This window comes from Echeneis naucrates, chromosome 8 (genome assembly GCF_900963305.1).
Source record: "Echeneis naucrates chromosome 8, fEcheNa1.1, whole genome shotgun sequence".
Taxonomy (NCBI): Eukaryota; Metazoa; Chordata; class Actinopteri; order Carangiformes; family Echeneidae; genus Echeneis; species Echeneis naucrates.
The window spans coordinates 3,264,834-3,282,685 of NC_042518.1; the positions used below are offsets into that span (position 1 = coordinate 3,264,834).

At 42.2% G+C, this 17,852-nt stretch overlaps 1 protein-coding gene across 2 annotated transcripts in view; it reads left to right on the forward strand.

Moving 5' to 3' along the window:
• The window catches only part of asic2 (acid-sensing (proton-gated) ion channel 2), a 258,926-nt gene that overhangs the window by 229,970 nt on the left and 11,104 nt on the right, over positions 1 to 17,852 (forward strand). For both annotated transcript variants that reach the window (XM_029508279.1, XM_029508278.1), the window contains exons 2-3: positions 8,058 to 8,208; positions 16,316 to 16,443. In XM_029508279.1, the coding sequence (XP_029364139.1) occupies positions 8,058 to 8,208; positions 16,316 to 16,443 (279 nt within the window). The remainder of the gene's footprint in view (positions 1 to 8,057; positions 8,209 to 16,315; positions 16,444 to 17,852) is intronic.

A 17,852-nucleotide genomic window follows, 5' to 3' on the forward strand; every position in this document is an offset into this window, starting at 1 on the left:
AGGCTAATGGAAAAGTTCCCAAGTCCAAAACAACAAATCGAACATTTCCAGGCTGGGGATCATTTTGGTCCGCTTCCACTGAAAGTTGGATTTATTTAACTCGGCTAACAACACAAAGTGATCTACAAGCATGAAAGACTAATTACAATAATTTCACACAGAGACACTTGATTTTCCTGCCTGTTGGACAGAAGAACCGCATCCTGAGCTCACAGCCACACTGATGTAAAATCTATATAAATCTTCCAGTGTCACTTTGGGCAAAATACAAATAATCACACTTGCATAAATTTGACCTATTCCTTTAAGGCGTCTGTGGAGCTGATATGAATGGCTGCCAAACAGCCAGCAGCTCTGTATATAATGATGGATCAGGATGTTCAGCTGCAGCTACATGCTCCCTGGTTGGCAGTATCCTTTATCCACAGTCTGCAATCTGAAATCCAAAATCCTCAAATTTGTGAAATCTGGCAAAAATTAAAGCTATTCAAGGTTATTTTTTCGTAAATAAAATGGATGAAAGGTGTTTGATGATGAAGAGCCTCAGATGCTGGTGAACCAGCATTGAATCGATCCTCTGCTCTGTTTCTCTGACTCCACTTGTTGTCCATCAAGTCAAGTCCTAATTTCTCAAACACGTGACGCACACTGAGAGCGATAATGGGACTTAACTCGCTTTTACACTGAAGAGGTGTTTTTGTTTTCTGAACACTGATTGCTTTTGTACTCTCTCTCTGCCCCTCCTCCTGTTTTTTGTTCTCTCATGCTCTCTTTGTAGATTTTAGCCTCATCTTTCACCCTCCCCTCTTCCGTCCTCTCCGAGAGCATAAATATCAAGCTGGCAGCAGCGACTGCAATCCTTTGTCTCCTATCACAGCTCTGCCACAGTCATGTGCTGTCTGGCATAATAAAATATTATTGACTGGCATAGCAAAGTTATGTTGGAATGCAGTGATAAATATGATCCATAAAACTCTGAACGCATCACATAAACAGCGAAATTTGTTTAATGCGACATGAAATATGATTCAGGACGTGATGGTGTTTAAGTTGGGAAGCCAACGTGTGCAAGTAGCTGGGATGACATGCATAAAGCCATAATGATGGGTGAGGTGGCTGTATGTGTGTGTGCATGCTCGAACCGTTCCCTCCTCGAGCCCCGTGCCAACGCTGTCGCTAACGCAGCAGCTCTCTGCATTATTTATCCCCACAGCAGTACAACAATTTTAACAGCCGCCGCCGCTGCCGAGGGTGCAGCTGAGAAAGTGCACACCTTGCAACTCAAAGACCTTTTTCATAAACTTAAGTCCTGTCTCCTCCTATCAGTAAGCCTTGAGGATGAGAGACCGCACTCGTCCTTACCTACAGACCCCCCCCCCCCCCCTCATTTTGGGCTTTATGATAAAACCTGGATATGGATATTGATTTGTCAAACAATAACACCAGATCAAATCGGTTTCATAAGAAGTGATAAACCCGCTTGGCTGACTGCGATGCTACACGTTTCAATTTACTTGAGCACTTTTCACTTTATGTCCCGATCGCATGCAAAGCAAACGCAGTGACGGATAGAGGTGTCTTATTACCCGCTTATTCTGTAATGGGAAAACTTCAAGAGAGCTGATGGTAGAATGTCATCAAACACAAAATGAATATAGATCTTCCCTCATTGTGGTGGAAAGAAATGTCAGTGTTTTATAATGCTGCATGAACACCACAACTGACAGAAAGTAATAGCTGAGTCAGCATGCAGCACCTGATTTACAGGCTCTTCAGAAAACTCTGTCAAATTTCAAACAGGCGCTATTATTGCAACGGCAAAGGCACCATCATCTGTTTATTGATTTTTAAGAGACATCGTCCTGTCAGCGACACTGAATCAACTGAAATAATGAAAAAGTTGTTTGAACTGGGGCCAACGTGGCCGATATGGCGAAGCGCGGCCGATGTGTGGTAGATACAGCACTGCTGTGTCAGGAAGACTAACAGTGGGATTTATAGATGCCATGGTGTGTTTCAGGCTGTTTTGATGGCCTGGACGCTGCATTGGCAGAAGGAGATAAGTAACGGGCACACAAAAGAAAGACTAGATAACATCCCCTTTCTGGAGAAATAATCTGCCCCTTTTTTGGCATCATGTCAGCGGGACATTTGCAAAGCTGCGATAACAAAATAGGATTGGAGGCAAGAAGGCAAGATGGACTGAATGTGAGTCCAACAGGAGCAGCTCTCCTCAGTCAAGTTCAGATATTTAGAGATACAGTGATTAAAACTGAGTGCACTTTATCTTTGTTCACATGAACGTATATTTTTAATTCTTATCGTTTCCCCGCAGCCTGCTAAAGGAGCTCACTGCGAGCGTTTGGCATTAACTGCTGACCTTTCATCTCGACAGGATTACACGCTAATGGCCATGTCATCTCTGACGCCTACTCTGTGGGAGGCATTACACTGTGAACAGGCGAGGTCGCGCCATGTTTGCAGCTCCCCACTTCCAGACATTCTCCATAGTTGCAGCCGTGAATAGTAACAAGACGTGTTGGTCAAGAGGCATTTTAACTGGCGGTCGAACTGCGCACACTCTTATTTACAGGTCGGCTCTCAGACCTCTGCCTTGGGTGGAAGAAACTAATCTAATATTGGCAGCGAGCGAGTTTGACTTCTGATATTTTCTACAGTACCCTGGGTCAATTAAAAGTGGAAGAACAAGATGAGGCATCGCAAAGTACTACATACTTTTTTCTTTTTTCTTTTTTGTTGCCATTAGGAAAGAAAAGTTGATTTTTAAATCATGTCATACGAACACATACTAACACTTAGCAGCAGCTAATTTAGATTTTTGTTTTTAGGCTTTCAATGTTTTTCTTTTTTTTTTATTATTATTATTTTTCCATCTGTTGTTTTTTTCCTAACAGATGCCTGCTTCTGCTTGAAATTTTGAAGACGAGTACGCTAAAAGAGAGCGTGAGAAGCGTGAGAGTTTAGTGACAATTGTCGCTTTCGAGTAAAAACGATTTTTGGCCAATGTGTTCGTCAAACTGAGCTTTTGTTTACATAAAAACATTTATCAGTGTCGCTTTAACACATGAAGGAGTCACACCTCACACGTAAGGCGGTGTAATTTACTTGATGAATGAGAGCTGAAAAATCTTTTCACCATTTTCCAGGCAGGACAGTGCTCCCGGCGCCGTATTTCGAGACAGACTTGAGAACTCATTACCTTTTCCCATCTGACAGCTCCACCTGAGGCGGCAGATGAGCTGGGAAGTGAGAAAGAGGGGGAGACAGCAACAGGGTCAGTGGCAGGGATTTGCAAAATAACAGAGCCCCTCTGTCGAGGTTTTGTTAATGTCTTTGTCATGCTGTGGCTGAAGAGGCCTTTCTGCCTGTCTGAGGTCTAATGGGATGTTGACCCAGCACTGCTCCTGTCTGTCAAATATCATCAGTCTTGACAAAGGAAGTGAAAGAGGGGTGACACTATCCCCCTGAAAGCAATTCCTCTCTATGGAGAGAAAAGAAGAGGGAGATTACACAGATGCTGATTGTAGGGAGCTGGGAGCCAATTTCTATTTTAAGTCAGCAGTCACTGGCAGAATATTAGGTCCAATCTGTGTAATCATCACACAGGAATACGTGACAGGAGAAGAAAGGACTGCAGAGTAATTACATTTGATCCCGCAGTGCCCAAACAATTAGCCAGCGAGGGTTAAATGGGACACCTCAGATTTTCGGGGTCCGGACACCTGCTCATATGAAGTTCATCTCCGTTATTATTTCATTCAATAAAAGTTTAATTGAAGGAGTTCGAGAAAAGAGTGTTGTGGCTGTGCTGAGGGGAAAAATGCACACACACACCTCCTGGAGCTGCAATGGAGGAGCGATAGCGTGAATATTTGTCTGTTCTTCACTCCTCCATTCTCCAGGAAGGCCAACTGTGTCATTTATTTTGTGCAGATACGGATCCATCGGGGGCGCCACTGTTCTGCAGAGGTGAAAGAACCTGTAATGTGGTGCTTCATATTCTTCCGATATACACCACCTCTGATAGTCCTGCATTAGCTCGTTGATCAATCGTGTTGGTAAACCATCCATGAGAAGGCCAGTGTCAATAAAGGAAAGCATGAAATGAAAATCCATCTTAAAACACTGAAGCACTGAAAAACCAGCCAGTAGCAAAGTGTTTCACCCCCCCCCCCCTTTTTTTTCACTGAAAAAAGCTAAAAATAAATACTGTTATATATTGTTTTTGTGTTTTTTCCTTTTCTCTGAATTTCATATCCCAAACATTCAAAGAAAAATATTTAATTCAGAAGCACAGATTACTCATGATCTCTTCCAACACTCGATTTTATAGAGCACAGAAAATGAGATGGTAATTTTGTTTTTTAAGCACCACAAATCGTGCTGTGTGATGACAGGAGCGCCTCCAGATCTTTATTTTATGATAATATTGATAATCGCAGTCCTCAATTCTCAGTTAGTTCACATTTGAGACCTTCAGCTGGGGTCAACAAGCCGACTGCTGTTTTAAAATCATGCAGGATGGAAGGTTGTTATCATCTGGGGTTGAGGTCTGTCCATCACGCTTTTTCGCTAACGGCTGTCTGGCTTTTGTTAGTCTAGTCTGTAAAAAGCTAATAGGTCAAAAGCTGTTTGCGGATCAGAGTTACAGCAGACTGTGAGCCCTCCGTTTATTAGGCCACTGCACCCTGCAGGTAAAAGGTTCTCACTCCGTTTTACTTCCAGCTGACATTTAAAGTAGAAGTTTAATAGTTTGTTTCAACTTCGTCTCGTATATGCAGGAAATTAAGACCTTCACCACTTCTGGGCACTTCTGAATTGTTTTCAGGTGTAATTTCATGTTTGTTAATGGCAGCACTATTGCAGTATGTCAGCAAGCCAACAGAAAAACTGCGAGCTGTCACAGCACCAGCTTTGATCTTATACTGAAAGCTCACTGCCCTGCAAACAGAAGATCTGTCAGATACACAGCAGTTTGGGTGAGAAGTACATTTTGATGCCAGGCACGTTTCTGCAATTTGCATCAGTCCAAACTGGCTGGATGTTGCACATCTGTGAACCCACCGAACATCTGAGCATCGTGTCGTACTGCGGGACAATATGAGAAAAATGCGTGCATCGGACGCAGCGTTTTCGTTCCCCAGGCCTAACAGCAGACGTCTGTGTGTTGACGTGGAAAGGACTAAGGTGTCACTGATGACACTGAGGATGGCCTCAATGTAACTGGAGACAAAAATGTCAGAATGCACGAGCACAGAAGTTTGGGTTTGCTTCTTGAATGTGGGACTGCCATCTCTAGATATTTGTTTGCCTTTTGTTGCTACCTGTGCTGAGCGAGCTCGACAGCTGAGCAGAAGCAGCGCTGATTGCATGCTGTGCCAGTGGAGCGTGTGGCGTCCATGCCAAAAGAAGCCTGCAGAGGACTGATCGAGCTCGTATTCAGGAGGATGCAACCACGCAGGGAACGATTTATCTTCCAAGAGGAATCGCTCTACATTTTATTCTCAGCCACAAAGATTAAATGCTAGTTTAAAAGAAAAAACGGGCTGAAGCATCGAACAACTATCCTAATTTTTATGACTTTCCTCATCATCAGTCAGCTCCGTTCTTAGATTTTGGATTTGGTTTTTATTGGATATAGCTGGCTAAGACGGCATCTTCATGTGTTGGTGTGTAATTTAAAAAATATAGTTGACATTTTTTGACTTATTGGGTGAATGATTCTTTTTGACTTGTGGTCTGTTGAATAAGTGTTAATTAAGTGCAAGCATCAGCTGGATCTGATTTTTACCAAGACAATCATATACTGTATGAGTGCGTGTCTCCACATTATAGGCGGTATTTATAAACACACTCATTATCTCAAATCTGCCCACACGCTAATTAAACTTCTTTGTGCACATTTGGTAAGGACTGATGGCAAATAAACACAGAAGCGGTATCAGATAATCTAGAAAGGGCGCCGTGATGTTCAGTGCAAAGGAAGTTTTACTGATTTGCATAATATTACTTATATTGTAAGACATTAAAGATTCTAGTTAGTCACAGTGTTCGTCCTGGCTCCTGATATTATTCTTGCTTTTCCAATCCTTCCTTGTAATGGAAAGTAAAGCCCAATTTAAGATCAGGTAACCAAGTGAGCTGAGCAGATGTGATCTGTTTACACTCCGATAATGCAGCAATCCTGCAATAATCCTCACTTCCATAAAAGTTCCAAAAGTCAGTTTCGGTGTAGATGGTTTGTTAACTCGGCTGTACTTTGTGGTGCTGTTGTGTTCTACTGGTGTATAATGGAGGAGTCTAGATGTTAAAGACTGAAAGCTGAAGTCACACGTGCAGATGGAGGTCCAGGGAGCTTCCTGTCAGTCGGCCGATGTGTCGAGTGCTGGCTTGTTGCAGTGATCACTTTTAATGAGAGGAGACCTCACCGCTACGGTTTCATCTACATACATACATACAAGCTGCTGATAAATCAGAGAGGGAGATGAATGAACAAGTTTAGAAACATAATGAATGCAGGAGGAGACGTGACTTTGAAAAAGAGGCTCATGTTTGTGACTCCACATTTGATATCCGTGACGTTCAAATGTTTTACTGAAATCTAATAAAGACCAGAAAAGAAACTTCCTCGGATGACTGAGCGTGCCAATGCAGGGCATGATGTGTCAGGCATTTGACAATTACATGGAGGGGGATATTATGGTAGAGTTACACTACATGAACCGCTCATTACAAAGATCTAATGAGATGCACATTTGAGAGCTCTTTGGTGCAAAAAGCAAAGTGGCGAAAAATGTGATGTTGTCAGATGAATGTTGGGTGTTTTACCCCCACACTGAGGCGAGCCACTGGTCGCTTGTACCCTGAAAGAAAGTGTGGCGGGGGTAAGAGAAAATCAAGACCAGATCAGATGTTCAGATGTTCTGCATGATGATGACACGGCCATCAAAACACCACGTAAGGAAGCATTTTTATGTCTGGATTTTATTTTGAAGGCTGGTGTTCGTCTCTGCCGCAGAGTTCAGAGACTTGAAAAAACCGTGACCTGACGCTCGCTGAGCCCTTTACTTTATCTTTCCTGTGTCTCCAATAAGCTGCAGTCTGTCACTTCGATGCCGGCCTTTATTCATTAGTTCCTCAAAGCCATTTCGTGGCTCTTGGTGAGGAGGCGGTGGGACTGAGGGACATTAGTCGAAGAGGAAATCACTTCTCATATGCAGTAACTTCAGGTGGACAGGGCCGTACATTTTGACAAAAACAGCAGTGAAGCGTGCAGGAAAGGCAGAACTTTTCAGTGTTTCCTTAAAGCCCCTTTGAAGTGTGGGACAGTAATGGAAGGCGCTCTCTGCTTTTAGGAGATTACCTGGGAAATTGCCTGTTGTTTTTTGTGTTTGTTTTTTGCGGGAGGAGGGCGGAGTTGTTTGTTTGTTTGTTTGTTGCACTTTTTGGTCTTTTTGTGAGCTCCACAGTTGTTTGGCTTTACCCAATAAAAGCTATGCATAATTAAGAAGCTGAAAGCTACTGCTGAAATGAAAATAAGATAATGTGGGACTGAAGCAGAGTGCCTTTCTGGCAGGCTGCATTTATCGCCAGAAAACTGTCCTTCACAGAGACACACTTGAAACACCTGACCTGCAGCTAACAGGCTGTCTGTGTGCATGTGTTTCATTCTGAAATAAAAGGGGAGAAAAACTCTTTTCACTGCCAGCATGATCACACTCAAATGACTTTAACCCTTTCTACCCAGCTGATGTAATTTATTTCAGAAGTTATTTCTCAGAGGCAACGCTCAGCTGAGCGCTCCGCCATCTGCAGCAGACCTGAACCCTCCATTCACTGTCCCATGAGTGTAAATGTCCAGAAAGAAATTGTGGGAAAAGGCCACGCCTTCTTTTTTTAATAATTCTTTACAGTAGCAGGCAGGTGACTGAGCAAAATCAGCAAAGTATGATGAAGAAATGATGAAGATCTGGAACGTGTTTTGAAGGACGTTCGGTACCTTTACCTGACGTCAGGCTCTCTCTGTGTCCTCTCAGGTGTTCACCAGATACGGGAAATGCTACGTGTTCAACGCTGCAGAAGAGGGCAAGACGCTCCGCACCACCATGAAGGGCGGGACAGGAAACGGCCTGGAGATCATGCTGGACATCCAGCAGGACGAGTACTTGCCAGTGTGGGGGGACACAGGTAGGCGTCGGACTGACTCCAAACACATCACATTGCCTCTGATTGATTTAAAAAAAAAAAGAAAAAAGTTATTTTCAACATGTTGTTGCTGTTGTTGGCTGAAAATGTTCGACCATAAAGCCAAGAACGTCTTTTTTCCTACCTCACTGTATGAGCCCTTTACCAGCTGCGTTTTATAGCAGTGACCTTCACATGGTCGTTTCTTTCTCTGACTCTCCTTTTCTCATCGCCACAAATTGTGTAAAATACTTTTACACAAGTTGCAACTCCTTATTTACTACACCTCTGCCTCCTCCCTCTTCCTTTTATTTACCATCCTCCCTTTTTAAGTACATCTGCATGTTAATGAAATTTATATCCTAAAAAACAGGAAAGGAATATCTGCAAAACGAGTCAGAGAGGATAAAATTAAATAAAGGAGATAAAACTTTATTTCCCCTGCTGTCCCCCAACACTGAGCCTCCAAGCCATCCAAATTTTCCATTCAGACTGTTTAATTTTTCCATAATTAACACAGAAATGATTGCGTATCCCCCTGTTGCTGTCACTTTCGGGACAGTTTCACACGCAGAAAATCAGATTAAAGTTCGACTAAGTAACACTGCAGAAAAATTGAGTTTCGGTTTTCACAATATGGGAGATGGTCGTCAGTAAAGCAGTGTTGTGTCTGTTGTTTTCATTATTACTGCTCCCTGCTGTGTCCTTGCTGAAGTATCACAATGGACCAAACACTTTTAGAGCCTCTGATAGTCAACATCATGCACCGCCTCTTATTTTAATGGGAACCGTGAACTTCAAACACATTCACCTGTTGTATTCACTCTAAACTGCTCATGCATCAACCATACATCCAGTTCTGAGTGTCTGTTTATCTTTCATTCACTCATATTCATCAAGTGAGTGTTAGAGATGTGGGTGGAGCAGTGGGAGGGGCAGACAGGAGACTGTGAGCTGCCCAGCAAATCTTGAGCAGATCCATTAAAAAAGGCGTCCTCATCATCCCCACGTGTTTCCCCCTCAGCCCTCCGTCAGTAACACCTCCTGCTTCCATTTCCACTCGAGCCCCTGCCCTGACAGCGAGCGGCGCTCCCGCTCCCAACAGGCTCCACTTTCCAGTGCCCTTGTTTATCCCTTTGTGGTTTAATTAGCCCAGCGGGGAGCACACTGTCTCCCTAACTGAGCCAGAGCTCTTGGCTGTGCAGTCATGAGGGGAACACACTGCACAAACGCGCCGCCCTCCCAGTATCTCCTTCCAATTACGGTTTCTTCCCATCCACACCTTCTTCCCTTCTGTGGCTTCTCTTATTGTCCGTCATCCAGATGCCATCAAGCGGTCTCCAGGGTTCTATTAGCACATGGCGCTGCCCGGGGAGCTGCAGGGCAGCCATGACACTCCCCCCTCACTTATCACCATGGCAAACGTTAAAAAAACATGTTTCATGGTGTGAAAAATGAACAAGACAGATACAAGTTTGAGTGGTGGGAGAAAACAGATGGCCTGTTGCCTGGATACCAAGCTTTCTCCTCACTGTGCTGCTGACAGATGGCAATAATAACTAGGTTAGATGTGTGTCTGTCTGCACTGGAGCTGAGTGCATGTTACTTTACCAAGCAGACTTAGAGATTTTCATGGAGAGCATCAGGAAATAAACCTAAGTGATTCAGAATCACCCTGACATTTATGGCAAGAGGCTGGAAATTGTAGCTGTTGGTTTCACAGATGCCCTCTCCATCTCTATGAAAACCCGTTCCCTCTCTTTGAACTGTGCTCCAAGACAAATCCCTTTTTTGGGGATTGCTAATTTTGGAGAGAAGCTAATGAGAAGTAGCTGCCAGCGTTTGGAGGTCAACAACAAATTGAGCTCACAGATTTTCAAATCTTCAATTTTCATCATCAGTTCAGGTCCTGCACCAAAGTGACCTTTTCAGAAAAGTCATCTGAAGCCTGAGAGTTGGACAGGCCCTTTGCAGGATCAGATTTTTAAGGCTAGTTTGGATCAAAGTAGTGTCACTGAGTTAGTCAGTTTCTCTTCAGCTGCAGCGTCTATGAAAATGCAATTAAATTCAAGTCCCACCTCTGCTCATATCAGCGCATAACATCTTTTATCTTCTTTCATACACACCAAAGAGTTTGTTTTAAACTGAATCAGCACTCAAACCTGACATTTGAGAGGAAACCGATTACATTTTGCTCACCCACTGAGCCTGAGATGCAAAGATTACAGCTTTATTGAACAGTTTGTATCTCCTCTTTGAGAAAATGAGACAGGCCTGTGACATGGCATTTTTTTAGAACTCTGTGTTTCTCATTTCACTTGCATTTGATTCTCTCTCTCTCTCTCTCTCTCTCTCGATTCCTGTTTTACTTTCCACTAAATTTGAAACGCCAGCTAGACCCAGATGTATGATGTTGGCAGGCTGTCCGTGCAAATTCACATCAATCCCTTTCGGCGATCTCAGTAACGCCTTGAGGAAATCCCTTCAAACTTTCCACAAATGGAAGCACAAGGAGGACGTACAAACTCCACACAGAAAGACAGTTTCTGTGAACGCACAGCCTTCCTGCTGTGACGTGACCATCAACGATCCAAACGTCTCATTTTGGATAAATTAAGTGATGACATTTGCTTTCAAAAGGTGAAAGATCAAGTTCATTGTGACATTATAATGTTCTGCAAAATTCCTGTTAATGTCAGAAAGAAAATGGTCTGTTTCTTAGAGGCAAACAAACACAAGCTGGTTATTCTCATTTTCTTGTTTTTATCTTTATATTGCCGCCTTGTTTTTTTTCCCAAACATAGCTGCCATGTTTTATTTCATTTGCAGCTACACTAGCCCTTTGTGAGCTTTTCATCACCAGTTTGTGCTTTCTGTTTTGTTTGGGGTATTTTTTTTTTGGTCAATGTACCATATCTCATCTGTTCTCCCTTTATGTGGGAAAGTGAAGCACAATCAGCTTTTCGGTGCACTTTTTGTGTCTCCAGTTATTAAATCAGGGCGATCTTGAAGAGCACTCTGAGAAACGCTCCAAAGGGGCAGAATGATGTTTCTTTAACAAAGTGCAAAGTGAAGTGAAAAGTCCTTGATCCTTTTATCTTTCTGCTTGTGCCATTTCGCTTTGTTGTGTTCGGTCAACGTGATGTGTGGAGGTGGCAGACTATTACACTTTTCTTCTCAAAAACTTCTTGAGCAATCCTTACAGACAGATCCTAAATTGGTTCGGACAAACTGAAGCAGCAAGAAGTTTTTCATGTCTTTAACTCTTTAATTCAACTACAGCGTGAGAGTGATTGATCTGTCTGTGACGGCAATGCAGCGCCACTGAAAACATTTTCTTTAAATTCACATTCTTGGAAATAGTGATATTTTTTTTTTAAACCCCCCCCCCCCCCCAGTATCTGAACTCAGTTAATTTGCACCTAACAGCTAAATTATCACATTAATATTTTTGGGAAAACAACATTTTAGCTCAACTTGATGTGACAGTTTTCTTTTTTGCTGCTTTAATTGGTGTAGTCTTTCAAATAAAATGACTGCCGTGTAAATTTAAAGAAAGAAAAAACTGAATTTTGAATAGCACTTTGTGCAAGTGTAGAGAAACGGAGTCAGGAGGACTCAGGAGAAAATTAAATCCTCGCTGTATGAAGACAACATGGAAACTTTAATGTTTATGACAACTGAGAAATTGTTTATTTCACAAATAAACCGCACTGATGGAAAAGATGTGAAATACATGAAAATACCTGTGACAGAAATTTACACTAAACAAACAAATGAAAAAAAAAAATCTCTTGGTTTCCATGAGTGCCTGTTTAAATTCCTAATTCTTTAATAATAAGCATACCTGGTTGACAACTGCTCTGCTGGCACAGCACAAAGGAAAATACAGAATAAACATTAAACATTGTCTGGTAATCAACTCCATCACTGAAAACACAGCACAGACCTCTGATGACACAAAATGGCAGCAAGTGGACAAATGTGAGGTGGAGAGCTATATAGAGATACATAGAGATATTATGGAGACAGGTGGAGAGGAAGTGTTAATTCTCCAGAGATGTGTCTAAATCAGAACGAACACGGAGTCAGACATATGTGGACATCATATTTAATTCTCTGCTCTCTCTCTCCTCTCCTCTTCTTTTTTTTTTTTTTCCCAAGAACACAAATTTGCGATCACTCGAAATGCTGAAGGAGAAAAGAGGTGAAAGCAGAACACCACCTGAATTTACTCAGCATCATAGAAAGCAGCAAGATCTGAGTTATGATTGTGCCTGCTGATAGCATCCTAATTTAGTCCGCCTTCTTTATTCTGTGGAGTCATTCAAAGTCAAATGAGCGCGATGCAGTGATAGCAGTGATGAACTACACAGTAACAATAAATCTATCGAGCTATCTTTGATTCTGCTGGAGCTCCGGTCAGACACAGCAAACACACTTCTCCAAGATCTTCTTAAACATCTTTTGATAAGAAAAGCTGAACTGGCTGGAGCACAAACAAGCCGGCGAGTACTGTTTGATCTGATGTGAACTCTCGTGCTCACAAACACAATATCTGTTTGTTTTTCACACACATACAGTGTGTAGTCACGTGCGCACACATTTCATTTTCACCCTTTGGTGAAGAGTTTATTGTTTCATGTCTTCTGTGTATTAGAATCAGTTTGGTCATCAGCCTGAAGTGTAACAAACTCAGGAAATGCAGAAAAATATTACTGAAAACATTTCCTAGATTATCGATCAGTTGATTATGTGAAACATTTGATTGTTTCAGCTTCTCATTTGGGGATTTACTTCTTTTCTTTGTCTGATGCGATAATCACCTGAAGATCATTGTTAATCCTCAAGTATGAACACTGTATTATAAAACCTTTAGTTTTCCAAATTCTTTAAAAGCCCATTACGCCCACCTCCGACAGATCATCCAGGTGTACAAACATTAGATGTGAAGATGAGTTTAACTGTCGCTGTAAAATTCCACTTGCCTTCACAGAAAAACCTCTAACTGTCTCCATTGGCTCTCTGGGAATACCGAGCACGTCTCCCAGGAGAGACGCCTTCGGGTGCAGCCATGCAGCAGCTCCCAGCTACAGCTTCCTTTGCTTTGTCAGATGAGATGTCATCCAAAGTTTTTTTTTTTTTTTTTTTTTTGTTCTGAAGGTTCTTACCTGGATCAGGTGTGATCACATTCTGAGGTCAAGTTATCAGGAAGATGTGAAGGACACACTTTAGTCACCTGCGACTTCTTCTTGTTCTTTTTGAGTTCTTTCAACTATAAATAACACGTGATTCATTATAATTTATCCATTTAAATGACAAAACGCACCCAGTTGAAGCTGGAGTTTCATTATTTTATTGGTCACAATAAAGACAATAAGCAACTGATGTTGCTGAAAGTGTTTCTCTTTTGACGTTAAGATGAGATTTATAGATGGATATTAACTGTGAACATTATAAATCCAATCCAAAAAATATTCAGCCTGTAAATTAGCAAGTGGATGTCTGTGTTACTGCAAGCAATTTGGTTGACAAATGCACAAGCACAAATCAACTGAACAAATAAACACATATTTATGCACAACAGGACATGGTTAGTTGAAACAGTAAACTAATTAGTTACCATCAGCAGCCTGGAAGAGAGACCTCAGAAAAGAGATGAACTTCAGCTTTTATTTTCCAAAACCAAACTAAATGCAAAGCTGAAGCTCATTTTATTTCTTTTTGATTTCATTTATTAATTTTTTTTTTTTTTTAATTTACATAGATTATAAGTATTGCACATGCAGACCTGAGTGACAGAACTCATTCATCACTCATTCATCTCACAAATACTGTGAGAGACACTAAAGAGTCATAGACTCAATGAGCACCATATGCAGCCGCTCTGTAGTTATTGTCTCTTGTCTGTTTCCATGTTGTGCGGACTGTGCTGGCTCACAGACACTCATCCTTGTTTATGCCGTTTAGTGTTCACAGTAATGAAGGCATACGTCATCCAGCAGTATGGCTTTTTTAATGACTTGGTAATCATTTTCAGAATTACAGTGGCTGATTATGGAGGATCTGGCTGCTGCTAGCTCCTCTAATAGAGTAAAATCCGACAAGCACATCCTCGACATGTCATATTAGCACATTTTATATCCGTTTTGTAATTTGCGATTACTATTTGCAACCATAAAGGATTTTAACTATACATGTGTTACTGTGTACTTTAGCTCTCTGACATTTTTACAAGGTTTAGCCTTAACCATCCATGAAGAAAGAACAAGTCTTGGGGAGTTTTAGTGACAGATTAGTGTGTGTAAAGGCTTCTCAGATACCTAAACCCTGCACAGCAGTTTGAGATCCTTAATAGATTTTACACTGAAAACTGGTAAAACCTTTCACCGTACCCTAAAACTAATCCGGAGGGAATTTATTCATACTAGTCTAGTTTCTTATCAGAGGTTGCATTGCACTGAAATAGGTGTTAACATGGCCACAGCTGAAATTACACACAGATATTTGTGCTTGCAGATATGTGAAGTGGTTTTCCTGTTTTATTCATACAAAACCACATCCTGTTTAATCCTAAAGTTTGATTTTAAACTGACTTCATCTGGATTATTCTGCTGCCTGACGTGGGGCCACATTGGCAGCTTTATGCTCACAATTTAGCTCTGATAAGTTGGGAGTGCGTAATTCCAACCTGATATGATCCTATTTCTGAACCCGACTATATGGCCACCAGCATGTGGACTGTCTTCTTTGTCCTCACTTCATCCCCAACCCACACCTTTGGGAAAAACACTGACTGTGAGCCAGCCCTTATCACCCAGCAGCACAGGGCCAACCTTTTAATGTTCCTGTGGGTAAATAGGACCAAATCTCTGCACTCAGGATCCAGAGTTTGGAAAGTCTCCTCATGCTGTCATAACTCCAAGTTAATGCTCATTAAATTAAATATTTAGCCCATTCCTCTGAAAAGTCTTCCATTTGTGTCTCAAGTCAGGCAAATAGAATATCTCCCTAAATCCAGAAAAGGTGACAGCTTCTTCAGGTGTAGAAAGGACATATTGAAGATGACAGGATAGCAATCTGGACAGCTCAGGATGAGACATAAAGGACAATAAATCTGTTGGCCACGTACGAGAACAAGACCTTCATTACGCAGAACATGATACTGTACATGACAGGACAGAGGACAGCACAGCACACAAAAATGATTTAACCGCCCTCCAACACGAGTCAGCAATCTGTCGTTTTTTACACACCCAGTTTCTCTCCCCCTCTGGGACACACATTCACGGATATCCACTTTTTTATTTCTGACATGCTCACAGACACGAACTCTGATTATCTCTCTCACGCAGCCAGTGTTTCCTTCCACACTCTTCTACACGCACTCTACTTTTTCATTGTGATGTTTTCTTTGAGCCACCACAAACACGCACAGCCAAAAAAGCATGTTTGATCCCTTAATCTATTCCTTAATGCGAATGCATCCAAGCTGTCACCATATCAGTCACCGCAGATGTTTGATCGATGAGTGTGCCGGAGTTGGCGGATATTGTTTTGTGCATGTGTGTGCACTCCGTTGATTTGTGAGGCTGGTCATGCTGAAAGGACCTGATGTGGTGGCTGCAGAGCGCCACGGGGTGTCTGAATTATCAGCAGGCGGTGGGAAGTCTTGACTGAGCATCCAGAAGAATAGCAGTGGATGTGAGGACATGGGGACAGAACATTTTCGATTTCTTCTCCCATAAATATTAAGGCTCTTTAGGTCCTTTCCTGTCCGTGTGTGTGTGCACCGGAACTCTCTGATCGAACAAAAAAGAGCCCTTTCATCTTCAGAGTCAGCTCCGAACTTCCCTCCCTACCTGTGCGTCTCTGAGAGTGTGGTATAATAAAGACGTCCTCGAATTGATCGCTAAAAAGCTGCTTCAAACAGGAGACCACATAAAAAATAGCATCTGTAGAGTGTAAAGGTTTTTTTTTTTTTTTTTTTTTCCTGTTCCCTGAACAGTTTATCTGGACGAGTCAAAAAGCCAAAGACATTTTCTTTCCTTCACATTTCTGTTTGTTTATTGACTAAATAAATCAGCTTTCCACGTGTTTTCTGTTCCAGAGGATACAGCCTTCGAGGCAGGCGTGAGGGTGCAGATCCACAGCCAGGCGGAGCCCCCGTTTGTTCACGAGCTGGGCTTCGGCGTGGCCCCCGGCTTCCAGACCTTTGTAGCCACGCAGGAGCAGAGGGTAGGTATCCCCGACGTCCACGATACACAGCTAATAGCTTTTTTTATTATCATTCCTCTTCCAATCCACACGTTGAGCTTATGGCACAGAGAAAGGGAAAACCAAAAAACAAAACACAACAAATAACTTGCAGTGACAGGCGTGGTCATTGTGTGCATGTGAGTGATTGTATGATGTCTGACAGCGTGTGTGTCCCAGTCCCCTCTGGGCCCTCGTTTGGCCTCGGTGGTCTCTTACTGATTGTTGAATGACTAATGATAACTGCTCCCTCTGTCAATGGGTTTGACCTTGCTGGTGGAGTGGTGCTTCACCCAAACTCAGCCTACTCCATCACACAAAGCTGCAGGCCTCATGCGCGCACACACATATATATTGGATGCAAATCGCCCCTCTCTGTCCCCAGAGGCTCTCGCTTCATGAGGCCGTTTTTCATTATTTCAGCTCGTCTTCAGCTAACCGCTAAAGGTGCTTCCATGCTCCCAAGCCGAACGTCTTTATATTGTGACTCCTCTCCGTCATGCCAGTTTTACTCAGGGTTATTAGTTCTGTCTCTCATTGTCACTTCTTATCTCTTTCTTTCTTTATTTTTCTGCCTGTCTACATCTGTTTTTCTGCCTCCGAGTCAAGCTTCTGAAAATGGATTGTCCGTCTCAGTTGTGGGAGTTGACTGGATTGCTCTTTTCTGAGCAGACAGATTTCTGTCAAGATAAATTCATTGCCCTTTCATCTTTAAAATGGTGTCTGTTTCTAGAATATCAATGCTGACGGTTTTCCTTTGGTAGCCATGGTGTTTACTTGGTGTTTACATACACTTGTACCTGCTGCAATTCATTTTTGAGACACACAGCAGAAGCAGGACGAGACAACACGTGACGACGACAATGGCATTTTTATCACCCTTTAAGCTGATAAATGGGAATTTGTTGTTAGAGTGCTTCCTTTTCACTCACTCAGCAGGTCGAGAGCGATGTTTGCATAAACATGGAGTTGTGTTTCTGGCCATTTAGCAAATATTCACTCAGCTCTGTCACCTCTATGGTCCACATTTGGTGCTGGGAAGATTGGGAAGATGCTTTTAGAGCTTTTTGCCAAAAATATTGCTTTAAGATTGAAAGTTAAAATGGATGTTTTTGGATGTGGAGAAAAATAATTAACAGTGTCACTAAGTCCAGCTGTTGTTCATGTGTTTCGTCGCCCGTTAGATTCAGATGTGCTCTGTACACCTCACTCTGAATCTCCTTATCATGCTGTTTATCGTTGTATTTTTCAGTAAAATAAAAAGAAATCATAGCTTACTGATTACATTCCCTGGTTTGTTGGGTGACTGCGTGAGAATGAAGGATAAATAATATATTTTTTTCTCTGTTGAAGTTCTCTGTTGAAGAACTCTTCTTCGGCAAAATTCAGCC